Genomic DNA, 18,492 nt, shown 5'->3' with positions numbered 1-18,492 from the left:
CAAAGTTCAGAAAATACATTTGGTAAAAATTTTCTAAAAATAGCTAAATATAAAGCAAGAGTCACTTGTCTTGTTTGCTTGTTTTTTTTTTTGAGGAAAACTAGCCCTAAGCTAACATTTGCCACCAATTCTCCCTTTTTTTTTTTTTTCTGAGGGAAGACTGACCCTGAGCTAACATCTGTGCCCATCTTCCTCTACTTTATGTGGGACGCCTACCACAGCATGGCTTGACAAGTGGTGCACAGGTCCGTACCCAGGATCCAAAGCAGCAAACCCTGGGCTGCCAAAGTAGAAAGTGCGAACTTAACTGCTTTGCCATCAGGCTTGGCCTCTTGTTTGCTTCTTTTTAAAATTTTATAACATACCAGGATTCTCACATGAGACACTGCTTTCTATTGTGCGTGCAACTCACCTTAGTTTTTGCCCCTGGTTTTTGTACTGATCTTCAACACCATGATCTTTCCATGTTCTTCCTGAAATGCAGACTCATAAAGTTGATTTCAAGGTATGAGAAATGATAAAAAAATTTTTAGATTCTAAGCTCATGATGAGCTATGACCATTTCTACCTCATATACCAACACCTCCCCCATCCACATTCTACATTTTAGAACAACGTTGAAGGGCAAGGAACACTTGTTCTCTCATTGGTGAAGGGAAGGAATGTCCGCATTCTTACCTATCGAGGCCAGGATCCTGAATGTTTCCCACATCACATCTCTGTAGAGTCTCTTCTGTGAAGAATCCAGTAAAGCCCACTCCTCTGGGGTGAAGTTCACAGCCACATCCTCAATGGTCACTGAGTCCTAAAACACCACAAATATGCGAAGAGCAGGATGCATAAGAGTGAAAACACTGGACGTCCACACTCCATTTGTAGGAAGGTTATGTACAAATCCCTCAGACCCAAACATGTTTTGTATGATTTGATCATCAAAAACTCATTGTTTTTCTATACAGTTTCTCTTCAATTTAACAGCATCATGAACACATGAAAATTATTTACATGTTTTATTGTGATTACATTACATCATGTTTCTCTCTAATGGCAGAGTCCAGGGTATACTGGGAAATGACAGAAATGCATACAAAGTAAACAAATATTGTCATTTTAAGAATGATTATTACTTGTGAGAAAAATTCCTTCATCTTCATCTTTATTACCCACCAGTTAACAGCACTCCATGAGGCAGAGGGACAAATCTTCATAAGGTTTCAATGAAGAAAAACAAAGAGAAGAACTGGAAGTTTTTTTGTCTATTCCATCACCATACAGAGTCCAGGAGGCTGTAGAAGTCAAACTTCTAACAAAGCCCAGCGAGCCACATTGTCCTAAAGTATTCCAGCTTATTACGAGATGCAGCTGGCTGAATGTAATGTTCTTGTGGTGAAGCATTGCTTTTTAACTTGTGTAATATTTATCATAGGCTCAGTTCTTCCCTTCTCTCTCTGTACAATTAGATGAGGCTAGAAAGTTATTTGGAACTTAAGAGCTCAGACACAAGGAAAAAGGCATGACAACTTAGACCACAAAATCCCTAAACTCATATGCCTCAAGGCTACTTCACATCAGTTTCAGAACAGAGTGAGATAATAATGTGCCATCACAGCCCTCTCCAGTCAACTGCCAACACTGTATCCTGGGCCTGGCTGGCCTTGAGGGGTAAGTTAAGAGCTGCAGATTGCAAGGGAGTTCACTGGAGTCCACAAAGGTTTGATGGTCAAATTGGCCAAGATTATAGAATACATAAAGGATTCAACAGTGCTTTCATACAACAGAACATAAAATTTCCATTCTCCAACTTCAAGAGGAAGTGTTTCCTCACCAGCCAGTTTAGATGATGCCCTGCCAAATTCTGATATGACACTTAAGGAACTTAGAAAATATCATTCTTGATCTCACAAGAGAAAAATGAACAAACTTGAAATGAAAGACTCTTCTTAGATCCATGAGTGCCTGGAGGTCACACGACAAATGAGTCTCTCCAAAAGTGAGAAAGAGAAAACAAACACAGTATTGTTTTTCCTTTTTGTTTTTTAAATTACTTTATTGAGGTCAAATGGTTTATAACTTGTAATTTCAGGTGTAATTATTATATATCAGTTTCTGTACAGACTACATTATGCTCCCCACCAATAGTCTAGTTTTAATCCGTTGCCATGTATATGTGCCACTTTACCCCTTTCGGCCACTCCCCTCTCCTTCCCCTGCAATAACCACTAATCCTTGCTCTCTCTCCATGTGTTGGTTTATCTTCCCCATATGAGTGAAAACATACAGTGTTTGTCTTTCTCTGGCTTATTTCACTCAACATAATATGCTCAAGGTCCATCCATGTTCTTGCAAATAGGATGATTTTGTCTTTTTTAATGGCTGAGTAGTATTCTATTGTATACATACACCATGTCTTCTTTATCCATGCCTCAGTCAATGGATACGTGGTTGCTTCCACGTCTTGGCTACTGCGAATAATACTGCAATGAACCTAGGGGTGCATAAGTCTCCTCGTATTGTTGATTTCATGTTCTTTGGATAAATAGTAATGGATTAGCTGGATTCTGTTATTTCTATTTTTATTTTTCTGAGAAATTTCCATACTGTTTTCCATGGTGACTGCACCTGTTTGCATTCCCACCAGCAGCATATGAGGTTTCTCTTTTCTCCACATCCTCTCCAACCCTTGTTATTTCTTGTCTTGTTAATTATAGCCATTCTGACAGGCTTGATGTGGTATCTCACTGTAGTTTTTATTTGCATTTCCTAATAATTAGTGACAGAGAACATCTTTTCACGTGCCTGTTAGCCATCTGTATATCTTCTTTGGAAAAATGTTCATATCCTTTGCTCCTTTTTTTTTTTTTTCTTTTTAAAGATTGGCACCTGAGCTAACATGTTTCCAATCTTCTTTTGTTTAGTTTTTTCTTCTTTTTCTCCCCAAAGCCCCACCAGTACATAGTTGTATATTCTAATTGTAGGTCCTCTAGTTGTACTATGTGGGACACTGCCTCTGCGGGGCCTGATGAGCAGTGCCATGTCTGCACGCAGGATCCCAATTGGCAAAACCCTGGGCTACCAAAGCAGAGTGTGTGAACTTAATCACTCAGCGATGGCCCCATTTGCCCCCTTTGCCCATTTCTTGATCAAGTTGTTTGTGTTTTTCTTGTTGAGTTGTGTGAGTTCTTTATCTATTTGGGAAACTAACCACTTTTCTGATATATGATTTGCAAATATTTTCTCACTGTTGGTGGGTTGTCTTTTCATTTTGTTCTTGGTTTCCTTTCTCTTGCAGAAGCTCGTTAGTCTGATGTAGTCCCATTTGTTTATTTTGTTTGTTTGTTTCTCTTGCCTGAGTAGACATGCTATTTGAAAAATAGCTGCTAGGGGCCAGCCCGGTGGCGCAGCAGTTAAGTGTGCATGTTCCGCTTTGGTGGCCTGGGTTTCACCGGTTCGGATCCTGGGTGCGGACACGGCACCACTTTGCAAGCTATGCTGTGGTAGGCGTCCCACATATAAAGTGGAGGAAGATGGGCATGGATGTTAGCTCAGGGCCAGGCTTCCTCAGCAAAAAGAGGAGGACTGGCAGTAGTTAGCTCAGGCCTGATCTTCCTCAAAAAAAAAAAAAGAAAAAGAAAAAGAAAAAGAAAAAGAGCTGCTAAGACTGACATCAAAGGGTAAATTGCCTATATTGTCTTCCAGGAGTCATGGTTTCAGATCTTATGTTCAAGTCCTTAATACATTTTGAGTTAATTTTTGTGTATGGTGTCTGACAATGCTCTCTTTCATTCTTTGCCTGTGGCTGTCCAGTTTTCCCAATATCATACATTGAAGAGTGTTTCCTTTCTCCATTGTATGTTCTTGCCTCCTCTCTCAAAGATTACCTGTCCTTAGACATGTGGTTTTATTTCTTGGCTTTCACTTCTTTTTTTTTTTTTTTAGAAAGCACTTGATACATGGTGATCTCATTACCCTCTGTCATTTTTTTTTTTTTTTTAAAGATTGGCACCTGAGCTAACAACTGTTGCCAATCTTCTTTTCTTTTTCTGCTTTTTCTCCCCAAGTCCCCCGGTACATAGTTGTGTATTTTAGTTTTGGGTCCTTCTAGTGCTGGCATATGGGATGCCACCTCAGTGTGGCCTGACGAGTGATGCCATGTCTGTGTCCAGGATCCGAACCAGCAAAACCCCGGGCCATGGAAGTGGAGCACGTGAACTTAACCACTCAGCCAGGGGGCCAGCCCCCTGAGCTTTCACTTCTGCTCCATTGATCCGTGTGTATGTTTTTGTGTCAATAACATGCTGGTTTGATTACTATAGCTTTTTAGTATATTTTGAAGTCAAGGATTCAGATGCCTCCGGCTTTGTCCTTTTTCCTAAAGATTGCTTTGGCTATTCAAGGTCTTTTGGGTTTCACATTAAGTTTAGGATTCTTTGTTTTCTATTTCCATGAAGAATGTCATTGGGTTTCTGACTGGGATTGCACTGAATCTGTAGATGGCTTTAGGTAATATGGACATTTTAACTATGCTTATTCTTCAAATCCATGAGCATGGAATCTTTCCATTTCTTTATGTTGTCTTCAATTTCTTTCAATAATTAATGTCTTCTAGTTTTCAGTGCATATGTCTTTCACCTCCTTGGTTAAATTTATTCCTAGATACTTTGTTTCTTTTGTTGCAATTGTAAACGGGATTGCATTCTTGACTTCTCTTTCTGCTAGTTCACTATTAGTGTATAGAAATGCAACTGATTTTTCTAAGTTGATTTGGTACCCTGCAATGGTGCTGCAATTATTTCTAACAGTTTTCTGGGAGATTCTTAGGGTTTTCTCTATATTGAATCATGTCGTTCACAAACAGTGGGAGTTTTACTTCTTCCTTTCCAATTTGGATACATTTTATGTTTTTTCTTGCATAATGGCTCTGGCCAAAACCGCCAGTACTATGTTGAATAGGAATGACGAGAGTGGGCACGCTTATCTTGTTTCTGTCCCCTGACATATGGGTTTCAACTTTTCACAGTTTAGTATAATGTCGGCTGTAGGCTTCTCATATATGGCCTTTGCTTTGTTGAGGTGCTTTCCCTTTATACACATTTTATTGAGAGTTTTTTTTTTTATCAAAAATGGATGTTGGATGTTGTAAAATGCTTTCTCTGCATCTATTAAGATAATCATGTGATATAACATCTCATTTTGTTAATGTGGTGCATCACATTGATTGATTTGTGGATGTTGAACCATCCCTGACTCCCTGATATAAATCCTACTTGATCACGTGATATGATCCTTTTAACGTATTGCTTTATTTGGTTTGCAAATATTTTGTTGAGGATTTTGGCATCTACATTCATCAGCAATATTGGCATGTAACTTTCTTTTTGTTCTCCTTGTCTGGTTTCAGGATCAGTGTAATGTTGGCCTCATAGAATGAGTTAGGAAGCATTCTATCTTCTTCAATTTTTTCTAATAGTTTGAGAAGGACAGGTATTAAATCTTTTTTGAATGTTTGTTAGAAGTCTTCAGAGAAACTATCTGGTCCTGGACTTTTGTTTTGTGGGAGGTTTTTGACTACTATTTTAATCGCTTTACTTGTGACTGGTGTATTCATATTCTCTATTTCTTCTTGATCCAGTTTTGGGAGCATGCATGAGTCTAAGAACTTATCCATTTCTTCTAGTTTACCCAATTTGTTGGTATCTAGTTTTTCATTGTATTCTCTTATAATCCTTTATCTTTCTGTGCTTCCTGTTTTAATTTTTCCTCCTTCATTTTTAATTCTGTTTATTTGAGCCCTCTCTTTTTTTCTTAGTGAGTCTGGTCAAGGGTTTGTGAATTTTGTTTATCTTCTCAAGGAACCAGTTACTAGTTTCATTGATCCTTTTCACTGTTTTTTTTTTTTTGGTCTGTATTTCATTTTTTTATGCTCTAATTTTTATTATTTCCCTCCTTTGGCTGAATTTACTCTTTCTTTTCTCTTCTCCTAGTTCTGTTAGGTGTAGTTTAATATTACTTATTTGAGACTTTCCTTCTTTGTTGAGGTGGGCATGGATAGCTATAAATTAGTCTCTTAGTTCTGCTTTTGCTGCATTCCATAAGAGTTGGTATGTTGTGTCTTCAATTTCATCTGTCTCTAGGTTTTAAAAGTTTCTGCTCTCATTTCTTAATTAATCCAATGGTTGAACAGTTGCATGAAGTTCAGTCTCGACAAATTATTGACTTTCCCAATTTTTTCTTTGTAGTTGATTTCTAGTTTCATAGCATTGTGATTGGAAAAGATGACTGATATGATTTTAATCTTCTTAAATTTATTGAGACTTATCTTGTTTCCCAACATAATGTCTGTCTTTGAGAATGTACCATGTGAACTTGAGAAGAATGTGTATTCTGCTGTTTTTGGATGGAATAGTCCACAAATATCTATTCCATCTGGTCTAGTATTTCATTTAAGACTACTGTTTCCTTGTTGACTTTCTGTCTGGTTAATCTATCCATTGATGTAAGTGGGGTGTTGAGGTCCCCTACTATTATTGTATTGCTGTCAATTTCTCCCTTTAAGTCTGTCAATAGTTACTTTAAATACTTTGATGCTACTGTGTTAGGTGTGTGTATATTCGTAAGTGTTATGTCCTCTTGGTGGAATGTCCCTTTTATCATTATATATTGCCCTTCTTTGTCTCTTGTATTTTTATCTTTAAGTATGCTTTGTCCCATACAGACATGGGGAGACCTGCTTTTTTTTTGCTTGCCATTTGCTTGTTGTATTGTCTTCCATCCCTTCACTCTAAGCCAATGTTTGTCTTTTAGCTGAGATGTCTTTCCTGGAGGCAGCATATTGCTGGGTCTCATGTGTTAATCCATCCAGACACTTTGCCTTTTTGTTGGTGAATTCAGTCCATTTACACCTAGAGTGATTACAGATATATGAGTACTTAATACTGCCATTTTATCTCTTGTTTTCTGGCTGTTCTGTATTTCTATTGTTTCTCTTCTCTTGTATTTCTGGCTGCCATTTCGGTCTGGTAGTTTTCTGTGATGGTTTTCTCAGTTTCCTCTTTGTTTATGATTTGTGGCTCTGCTCTGATTTTTTGTTTAGTGGTTACCATGAGGACTGTATAAAGATCTCATAGATGAGACAGACAAATTTCTGACAGTCTCTTATCTCCGTTACCGTAAGTAGGTTCCATCCCTTTGCCTCTTCCCCTTCTGAGTTATCATCACAAATTATTGTTTGTTTTCCTCATTAATTTAAAAAATTTTTTTTGAGAGTTTGTGATTAAAGTGAGGTATTTATGGTTATTTTTGATGCTTTTCTTTCCTTTATGATTTATGTTACAATTATTTGCTAACCTGTTCTGATAGAAAGCTGTGATTTTCTGATTTTGTCTATTTTCTTGCTCAAAGCTTTGTTAAGCTTCGCCTTTTTGTTACAGGTAGGAGGGCTTCCTTAATTGTTTCTTGAAAGGGAGTTCTAGTGGTGATAAACTCCTCAGCTTTTGTTTATCTGGGGAAGTTTTTATTTCCCCATCATATCTGAAGGATACTTGAAAGAGGAACCTTGGCTGAAAGTTTTTGTCTTTAGTATTTTGAATATATCATACCATTCTTTCCTAGCCTGTAAGGTTTGTGCTGAGAAATCCATTGAAAGCCTGATAGGTGTTCCTTTGTAGATTATTTTCTTCTGCCTTGCTGTCCTTAGTATTTTTTCTTTGTTACAGTTCTATTGGATTCCTGTACTTGTAAGTACAGTTCCTTCCCCATGTTTGGGAAGTTCTCAGCTACCATTTCTTTGACAAGCTCTCTGCTCCTTTCTCCTTCTCTTCTCCCACTGGAATAACTATAATCCTTATGTTGCCTTTCACAATTGAGTCAGATATTTCCCAAACTGTTTCATCATGTTTTAAAAATCTTAGTTCTCTCTCTTCCTCCATGTAAAGCATTTCTAGATTTCTATCTTTTACGTCACCCATTTTCTCCTCCATAAGGTCAGCTGTATATTCTATGGTTTTTAGGATTTTTTTATGTCATAAATTGTGTTCTTCATATATAGAATTTCTGTACAGCTTTTTTTGAGGGCTTCAGTCTCTTTGTTGACGTATTCTTTCTGTCGATTAATTTTATTCCTGAGATCGCTGAACTCTTTTTCTGATTTTTCTTATAACTCTGAGTATCTTTACTACAACTATTTTGAATTCTCTCATTTTAGAATTGCAAACTTGTTTGGTTTCTGGAGCCTTGTCATTTTCCTTCTGCTCTGAAGTGTTACTGTAGTTCTTCACGGTTTGATGGATTGATGCTGTACTAGTACATTTGTGGTAGTATCAGGTCACAGATTGTACCAGCCACTGCTGGGGGGAGCAAGTGCTGTTTTCTGATCCCACCCTGTCTGCTGGAAGTTGTGTGGGTAGGGCTGCACTTCATTTGTTTGTGTGGGCAGGCCACAGCCATTCAGCAGGTTGTGCTCACATGGGAAGAGCCCCTGCACTGGGTGGCCAGGTCACACACTGTAGGAGGGGCATCTGTGCTTGCTCTTGCATGGGGGGGACCACTATACTCAGCAGGGGACTGGCTGTGCTACAGCACGAGGTGGAAGGGGCACCTATGTGAGCACTGAGCCACCACTCAGTGGGTCTCATGGGCTGCTGTGAACTGTGGGCAGAGCACCTTCTGAGTTGGTGGACACATTCTAGAATTTCCTGTGAAGCAAAATTATCCTTTAAAAATAAAAGAGAAATAAGGACAAAAATTGAGGAAATTTGACATGAAAATACCTACTGTGAATGCACTGTTCAAAAGTTTATCAGAAAGAATGTAAATGATAAAGGTACAGGATTAGAAAAGAAAAAAATGAAGGTGGAATATCTTTTGTATTTCTTATAATTAACATAACAGGTGACACTTTCTTTAAAATACTATTCACAACAATGTATTTGGTAACGAGAAGTTTATGGACAAGAGAAATAAATGGCATTAGTGTGACAAGGGACAGGGGAAACTGGGAATACTGTGTTAAGAGGTACTTGCACACAGTGAAGTGGTATACTGCTATTTGGCAGAGAAGGTGGGTTAGTTGTAAATGTACACAGCAAACTCAAGGGCGACCACTAAAAAATGTTTTTCTAGAGAATGTGTGACTGATACACTAAAAGAGGAGACAAACAAGAATCAAAATAATTGCTAAATTTCAGCAAGAGAATGCAGGAAAAAGGTGGAAGATAAAAAGAAAAAAAAACAAAGGTAAAAATGGAAAACAGTAAACGCTTTGGAAAATATTAATTCAACAATATCAATAACCACTTTAATCATCAGTGGTCTCACTACAACTGAAAGACACAGTAATACCATATTTCAAGAAACAATTATATGTTGTCCAAAAGAAACCCACTTTAAGTATTAAGACACATATAGATGAAGGGTAAAGGGATAGAAAAAATAGACCATGTGAACACTAATCGAAAGAAAGCTGCCATAGGTATATGAGTTATAGACAGTGCAGATTCCAAACCAAGGGAAATTCAGATACAGACAGGGGCAGTAGATACTGATAAAGAGGTCTACTCTCCAAGAAGGCACAGCAGTCCTTTATCGGTACCTGCATAACAAGAGAGGAACAAAATACATGAGGCAAGAATTGAAAGAATACAAGGAGAAGCAGATGAATTTAGTGTTATAGCTGTAGAATTGAACACTTTTTATCATAAATTATAAATTTCAGTAGTCAGGAAAACAGCAAGAACACAGGTGAACTGAACACCACTGTGGAACAACTGGATTTCACTGTAATCTATGGAATATTTCACACAAGAAGAGCAGAATATACATTCTTCTGAATTCATACGGAACATTCACTGAGACAACCCACATTCTGCACCATAAAGCACTCTTTAACAAATTTGAAAAAACAGAATTCGTACTGAATTTGTTCTAAAATTACATAGGCATTCATCCAGAAGTCAATAACAGCAAGATAGTTAGAAAATGTTCAAATACATGGAGACTCAATATCACATAGATAGGATCAATGAAGAAGTCTCAAGAGAAATAAAAAACTATTTTGAACTAAATAAAGTAAAATAAAGTAAATAAAGTAAAAACATGACATAAGAAAGGTTCTTGGATGCTGCAAAAACAGTACCTAGAGGGAAATTTATGCCATTGAACAAATATACTGGAAAAACCAAAGATCTATAATCAATAATGTAAGCATCTACCTGAGGAAACAATAAAAAGAAAAGCAAATTAAACCCAATATAAGCACAATAAGAGAAATAATAGGGGCTGGCCTGGTGGCACAGCAGTTAAGTGTACACTTTCTGCTTTGGTGGCCCAGGGTTCGCCGGTTCAGATCCCAGGTGCAGACATGGCACTGCTTGGCAAGCCATGCTGTGGCAGGCATCCCATATACAAAGTAGAGGAAGATGGGGCATGGATGTTAGCTTGGGGCCAGTCTTCCTCAGCAAAAAGAGGAGGATTGGCAGCAGATGTTACCTCAGGGTAAATCTTCCTCAAAAAAAAGAAAGAAAGAAAGAAAAAAGAAATAATAAAAATTAGAAAAGAAATCAATGTCTGTGGGAAATCAATGGAGAAAATTAAAACAAAAAATCTGGTTCTGTGACAAACCAATAAAATTGATAAACATCTATCAAGATAACAAAGAAAAGATGGAAGACAAACATTACTAATATCAAAAAGGAAAGAAAGGGGAAATAAAAATAAAGAGATTTGATAAAATATAGTATCTATTTATGATAAGAAACTAGTACTAGATAGGAACTTCTACTCCTTGATAAAGAATATCTTCATAAAACCTGTAGCTAAATATATAACATTTATTCCATATGACATGATTGTCTCTGTGAAACCTCTGAAAGAATTCACAGCAACAGAAAGAACTCCTGGAATTAATTACAGAATATAGCAAGGTTGAAAGATATGTGAGTCAATGCTTTCCTTATAGTTACACACAAGTATTGACAAGGAAGGAAAGGCAATTCAAATGAAAAAGAAAGTCTTTTGAACAAGTAGTGGTAGAAATAATGGATATCCACATGCAAAAACACACAAATACAGAATGAATGTAGACCTTACACCTTCTACAAAAATTAAGTCAAACCACATCACAGATTTAAATGTAAAATGCAAAAGGAATGAACTCCTAGAAGAAAACATAGCAGAAAATCTAGATGAGCTTGGATTTTGAGATGAAGTTTTAGATACAAAACCAAAAAGCAAGGTAAACAAAAGAAAAAAAGCAAAAATTTTACTTCATTAAAATGAAAAACTCCTGCTCAGAGAAACACAGTGTTAAGAGAATCAGAACACAATTCACAGAGTAAGAGAAAATCTTTGTAAGACACTTATCGGATGAATGATGTATCTGAAATATCCAAAGAACTCTTGAAACACAACAGTCAGAAGATAAAAAAAATCCAATTAAAAAATGGCAAAAGATCCAAATAGACACCTCACCAAAGAAGATACACAGATGTGAAATAAGCGATATAAAACACGCTCCACATCAAATGTTATTGGGAAATTGCATATAAAACAATAATGAGGTATCACTAAACACTTATTAAATGGTTAGACCTCAAAACACTCAGAACACCAAATGTTGGTGAAGATGCAAAGCTACAGGTAAGCCTCATTCATTCATGGTGGAAATGGAATATGAAATGCCTGCAATGGAAGACAGAAATTTTCTTTCAACACAAAACACACTATTGTTACATAAAGTAAGATCCAGCAATCACATTCCTTGGTATTTTTCCAAATGAACTGAAACCTATGTTCACAAAAACCCTACACACGAATGTTTATAGGTACTGTATTCATAACTGGCAAGAATTAGAGTTTTGCACAAGCTGTCCAAGAGTCGAATAGACTAAAACAATCAGTGGTGTATCCATACGAAGAAACATGTTCAGCGGTAAAAAGAAATGAGGTATCAAGCCATGAAAACACATGGAGGAAACTTAAAAGAATATTGCTAAGGGAAAGAAGCCAATGTGACAAAGCTATGCAGTGTATGATTTCAAGTAGATGACATTCTGGAAAAGAAAAAAGCATGAGCCAGTAGAAAGATCTTTGGTTGTGAAGGATTTGGGGCTTGGGGGAAGGATGAGTCAATAGATGGAGCACAGAGGAGTTTTAGGGAAGTGAAACTACACTCTATGACACAGAAATGATGGACACATGTCATTAGACACTTGGCAAAATCCATACATTGTGTAACACAAAGAGTCAATGCTAATGTGCACTGTGCAGTGTAATGCATCAACGTGGGTTTGCAAATTGTAACAAATGGGCCACAGGAATACAAAATGTGAAAAACAGTGCAAACTGTGTGGATGCAGAGAGAAGGGTTATGTGGAAACTATGTAAATTCTGATCAATTTTTCTGTAACTCTAAAACTACTCTTAAAAAACCTGAATTCTTTCAAAAAAAGATGAAGACAAACTCATTATAATTCACCCCTGATGACTGAAACAAGACATCACTCATTCGATTTCAATAAGCCTTATGGTGCTCTATGAGCCAGAGACCCGTAAAGGAGGTGAAACTTTCACCAAATGCCTTGTTGGGGAGCACGACACCGTATACTCTGGGAAATGTCATGGATACTTCAGAAGTGTCATATCGCCAAGGTGGATAAAGAGCGTCCTGGTGAGTCCTGTACTGCAGACATAGCCATGTACAGACAAGGATTACCTCAACTTCTGTTTTGAGTATCTCTGATTAAAGAGATTCCCAGAGTTCTTTTACCACAAAGGGGTGTCTCTTAGACAACTGTCCAAGAGTTTGTGAACATATGCAGATGAAGCCAATTTTGAGACAGTAGTAACATGACCGCCTCAAGTTTGCTTAGCTCTGGTGATCCCTGTGTTGGGTTCCTCCTCAGGGACACCCCAATCAGGGATGAAGAGCAGCAACTCTCCACTGAGCTACATCATGTACAAATGGGTATTGTTTGTAAAGTCTATGCACTCTCCAGGGCTGTGCATTCAGCTAGGCCCAAGGAACTACACAGGGAACCAAGGTGTCTGGGAGAGGGGTGACCTCCTTCATCACAATGGCTTCTTTCAATGAACTGAAGACAGGCCATGCCCCGCCTGCAGGTGACATAAGCTAGTAGGTGTCAGTAGCTGGGCTGAGCCAGCAGGGTGCTGTTTCCAGGGCCAAAGACATAAGAGGCACCTCGGTAGAGGGTCACATGCTCAGTGCTTGTGAGAGCCTCTATTTGCAAGAGATCTCAGGGGCTGGCCCCGTGGCTGAGTGGTTAAGTTCATGCGCCCCGCTACGGCGGCCCAGGGTTTCACTGGTTCGGATCCTGGGTGCGGACATGGCACCACACGTCAGGCCACGTTGAGGCGGCATTGCACATGCCACAACTAGAAGGGCCAACAACTAAAATATATAGAACTATGTGCCATGGGCCTTTGGGGAGAAGAAGGAAAAATAAAATCTTTTTTTTAAAAAAAGAGATCTCACTACCTGATGACAGCAGCAGCTCTAACGGCATATAGTGTGGGACGTGGGGCAGCTTCTTGCTTCAGAAGCCTATGGACAACTTAAGGTCCTCCTCCAGTGAGCCTCACCTCACTGCCATCTGGGTCAGAGGACTGCCCCATGACAAGTGGTTGCTTTGTAGAGTTTAAGGAATTCAGGCTTTGGTCGGGTATGAACTAATCCCTTTGCTGTGACAAACTCACACTATGGATGTTGTCCACTATAAGCCAGAGGGTCAGGATCTTTGTTGCAACAGATGCAGGAGTGGCAACAGCAGCAGCGTTATTTAGCAATCCCGGTGAGCCCACTGTAACCTCACCACCTACTGGCTGCATTTCCCTTTCTTCTCTCTCTCTCTCTGAAATAACTGCTCTTTAAGGAGTGACCATCTGATGGGCTCACCTCATTCACATAGTCATCCTCATAACCCAAGACCTCTCCCAATGTCAAGGCAACCACAGCCTCAGTCTTGCCTTCACTCTAAACACACAGATAGATTTCACTCAAGACACTGACCCAGGACCACATTAAGAAGGGCTCCATTCTCATAATCCTGCTTCCAAAGGATAAACAATTATCAAACGTACCAACTATGAGGCCTTTGAACCCAGGCTTGGTGGGGTCAACAGTGCAGCACAGGCCAGCACAGCGCCCAGGAGGAGCTGCCCAGCAAGCAGCAGCCCACAGTGCAGGAGCCTCCAGGCTTTCTCATCAGCCTGTCCAGGTCGGAAGGCCCAGGGGAAAAGGGAGGGTGAGGCTTAAGTTTTCAGAAGTCAAACAGCAAATATGTGCACCCTGGCCACTCATTACAAGAACAAGTATGGGTAAGAAAAATAAAATTTCACACTGGCTTGTTTTTACATAAAGAAACACTAAACGGATGATGAGCAGTAACCAAAACTGGTCACTTGAAGGTGGCTGGAGTCAGAGCAGAGGACCTGAATAAAATATGAAGGCAAGGAATCTTCTGAAGTGAGTTTCGTTTCAAGAATATTTGTAACTTTCACATGTGTTATTTACTTAAAATAAGGAGAGAAATTTATATACATCTTATTTTTCTATGCTTGATCATTATTTTTAATCATCTTTAGCTTTTAAAAGTTAACTTAATTTAAACATTTCTATATAGGAAACCACTCCAAGATTTAATCCTTTAAACACTAATGGATATAAAACTGTAAACCATAAAAAGGTTACAATCCAAATTCATATGGGGCAACAAAAGACCGCGAATTGCTAAAGCAATCCTGAGCAAAAACAAAGCCGGCGGAATCACAATCCCCGATTTCAAAACATACTACAAAGCTACAGTGATCAAAACAGCATGGTACTGGTACAAAAACAGGTCCACAGATCAATGGAACAGAATTGAAAGCCCAGAGATAAAACCACACATCTATGGACAGCTAATCTTCGACAAAGGAGCAGAGGGCCTACAATGGAGAAAAGAAAGTCTCTTCAACAAATGGTGCTGGGAAAACTGGACAGCCACATGCAAAAGATTGAAAATTGACCATTCTTTTTCACCACACACCAAAATAAACTCAAAATGGATCAAAGACCTAAAGATTAGGCCTGAGACAATAAGTCTTTTGGAAGAGAATATAGGCAGTACACTCTTTGACATCAGTTTCAAAAGAATCTTTTCGGACACTGTAACTCCTCAGTTGAGGGAAACAATAGAAAGAATAAACAAATGGGACTTCATCAGACTAAAGAGCTTCTTCAAGGCAAAGGAAAACAGGATTGAAACAAAAAAACAGCTCACTAATTGGGAAAAAATATTTACAAGCCACTTATCTGACAAAGGGTTAATCTCCATAATATACAAAGAACTCACACTGATTAGCAACAAAAAAAACAAATAACCCGATCAAAAAATGGGCAGAGGACATGAACAGACATTTCTCAAAAGAAGATATGAATATGGCCAATAGACACATGAAAAGATGTTCATCATCGCTAATCATCAGGGAAATGCAAATCAAAACTACACTAAGATATCACCTTACACCCGTTAGATTGGCAAAAACATCCAAAACCAAGAGTGACAAATGTTGGAGAGGATGTGGAGAAAAAGGAACCCTCATACACTGTTGGTGGGAATGCAAACTGGTACAGCCTCTATGGAAAACAGTATGGAGATTTCTCAAAAAGTTAAAAATAGAAATACCCTATGACCCAGCCATCCCATTACTGGGTATCTATCCTAAGAACCTGATATCAGAAATCTCAAGAGTCCGTTGTACCCCTATGTTCATCACAGCATTATTTACAATAGCCAAGACGTGGAACCAGCCTACATGCCCAGAAACTGATGATTGGATAAAGAAGATGTGGTATATATACACAATGGAATACTACTCAGCCATAAAAAAAGACAAAATTGGCCCATTCACAACAACGTGGATGGACCTCGAGGGTATTATGTTAAGCGAAATAAGCCAGTAAGAGAAAGACGAACTCTATATGACTCCACTCATAGGTGGAAATTAGTATATTGAGAAGGAGATCTGATCGGTGGTTACCAGGGAAAAGGGGGGGTGGGGGGAGGGCACAGAGGGGGAAGTGGTGTACCCACAACATGACTAACAAAAATGTACAACTGAAATCTCACAAGGTTGTAATCTATCATAACATTAATAAAAAAAGAAAAAAAGGTTACAATCCCTTTCTAACAAAAGGACAAAAGGCAGTATTGTTTGTCCCTTAACTATATTTACACCGGGGATATTTTCAGGAAGAAGTAGCATATTATAATACATTAGGGGTTTGCAATTAAGCCCTGAAATAAACTCGGAATTCCAAAGATTTACACAAGCTTTGACCTGTTTCTTCCTATCAAATGAAGATAGAAATTCAAGTGCTTTCTCCTCACATCCATAAAAGTAAGAATTCATTTACCTTAGGAATAGTATACTCTTTTAAATGTCAAAGTTCTCTAAGGACAGGGACACTGAAAAACTGACCTACACGTGGAAAAAGCACCTGACAACTTAAATACACTCATCTCACATCTTTAGTTTCTAACACCTAAATGCAACAAAAATTCTATTCGGTTCTGCTATTTTCTTGCTTTATTCACATCATATCTCTCAATCAACCTACATCGTAAAACCTCAAGTGTGAACGGAGACTAGAATCAGAGGACTGCAATCTTCAACTGATAAAGGAATCCAAGGACACAAACAGGAACATTCAAATCAACCCATAGAAGCAGCCTGCTTGTCTACAGTTCAGGAGGAAAACCCACGTTCAGAATGTGATCGTATTCCCAAATAGAGGGTCTAAACACTCCCAGTTGAGATGTAACCCCTAGAGTGGCCTTGTGCCTCACGAAGGAGGGAGGGGACCCCTGGGCAGCCACGGGAATGCACTCTGGGAGCCCCACACACACTCCCTCTCCTGTGAGCATGGAGGCACTGCCTCCCCCAGGCTCCCATCCTCACAAGTGAGGAAACTCTCAGCCGCATTCAGTTTAAGCTTCTGACCCACATGAACTCCAAATTCAGGAACCCTTTGTCCACAGGACAGAAACTTTGATCTTCACAGACTTTCTCAATGTGCACAAATTGCTCTTGGTATACCTACAGCGTAGACGCAAAACTCACACATAACATCTAAAAATGTCCAGGCCTAAGGAACCACAACCACAGCCTCAGAAAGGGCATCACTCCCCACCCCATGAGCACGTGCACTCCCAGCTTTCCAGGGCTCTGCAGCTCCTCTCAGGACAAAGGCTCCTTCCATGGGGGTGTGAGCAGTAGGACACCTGCAGGGGAGGCTCCCCAGGAAGGACAACTGGGCCTTCAAGGCCTTCCCTTTGCAGGCCCAAGGGGGCCTTAGCTTGGGTCTCTGACTTCAGGCCTCTGCCACCCACTGGAGATGCTTTGGAACATAATTATTCTAAATGACACAAACCCACTATATCCAATAATCCAAGAAAATCATTTAAACCCAGTGTTTCCGTGGAAAATAGGGAAGAAAATTATAAGGCACTTTTACTAGTTCAACTACAAAACCCCAAATTTCTATTCCTTTCAGAAAAAAATTGTCAGCTAATTTTTATATCCATGGCAAGAAATCACACTCGAACACGTGTGGTCTGCACGTCTAATCATTAGAATTTCATTTAATGACATCCAAAAGTAAAGGACAGGCCTCAGAAACTTACTACACACATTAAAGGGAACAGAGAGTGAAACAAGTATTCTTAACAAACTGCAGGTAATACAGGAATATTTTATTTTTTCTGAAATTCACCTCTTCGTTGTCTGTTTTCAACTATTCTATATGGTCTTCCAAGCTCCACTGACAAATATATTTACCCTTAATGAAAAAGTGAGACTTAAGTAAGTGAATAAACCTTTTCAGGTCACAAACCTGGAGAAGGGCAATACTGACCGGGCAGTTCACCCAGGAAAGTTTCTCTAGAAGAACCTTCACCCAAAGGACTTCCCATAGGATGTCTGTTCCTAGAATGATCCCTGGGGGAGACGCACAAGAGTTTCATGCAATGTAATTCCAAGTGTTTATTCTCTGCTTTCCACTCATGTAAAATATCCACAGACAAATATAATCTTTAAAAAAGAGCCATCCATTCCTCTGGGGAATAATGATAAATAGTTAAAATATTGCGTCTGAAATGCCCCATGGGGGATGAACAGTCGATATGAGTTGCTGTGAATCAGAGTTGGCGTTGGGAACGCAGAGAGGGATCTGAAAACTTAGAGACTTATTGGCAGACCTGGGCTGGGAGAACAGGGTTGTGTATTTCAGACCATGCTCTTCAAAGTGTTGGAAAAACTAGGAAAAAACAGATGCCCCCTGGGAAGAAAGAAGGCACCGAGAAACATACACACAGCTCCTCCCGCGCACGAACTATGGACACTGAGTCACGACTGTCCCTGATAACCCTCCCAGTGGTCACCGCACAATCTGGGCAGACACGGGGCTGCGGGCGCAGAGCTGCCCAGAGAGGTTCTTAG

The 18,492-nt window shown here is 39.1% G+C and overlaps 1 protein-coding gene across 4 annotated transcripts in view; it reads right to left on the bottom strand.

Moving 5' to 3' along the window:
* Positions 1–18,492, bottom strand: part of LOC100629186 (zinc finger protein 709) — a 45,133-nt gene that overhangs the window by 3,792 nt on the left and 22,849 nt on the right. For 2 of the 4 annotated variants that reach the window (XM_070274035.1, XM_070274036.1), the window contains 3 exons: positions 679–805; positions 413–473; positions 217–280 (listed from right to left, as the gene is read on the bottom strand). In XM_070274035.1, the coding sequence (XP_070130136.1) occupies positions 217–280; positions 413–473; positions 679–805 (252 nt within the window). The remainder of the gene's footprint in view (positions 1–216; positions 281–412; positions 474–678; positions 806–18,492) is intronic. The other 2 variants (XM_023646486.2, XM_023646488.2) reach the window with 1 other exon arrangement.

Source organism: Equus caballus, chromosome 7 (assembly GCF_041296265.1).
Source record: "Equus caballus isolate H_3958 breed thoroughbred chromosome 7, TB-T2T, whole genome shotgun sequence".
Taxonomy (NCBI): Eukaryota; Metazoa; Chordata; class Mammalia; order Perissodactyla; family Equidae; genus Equus; species Equus caballus.
Note: the sequence above shows the minus strand (reverse complement) of the source record. Positions and strands in the feature narration are given on the sequence as shown.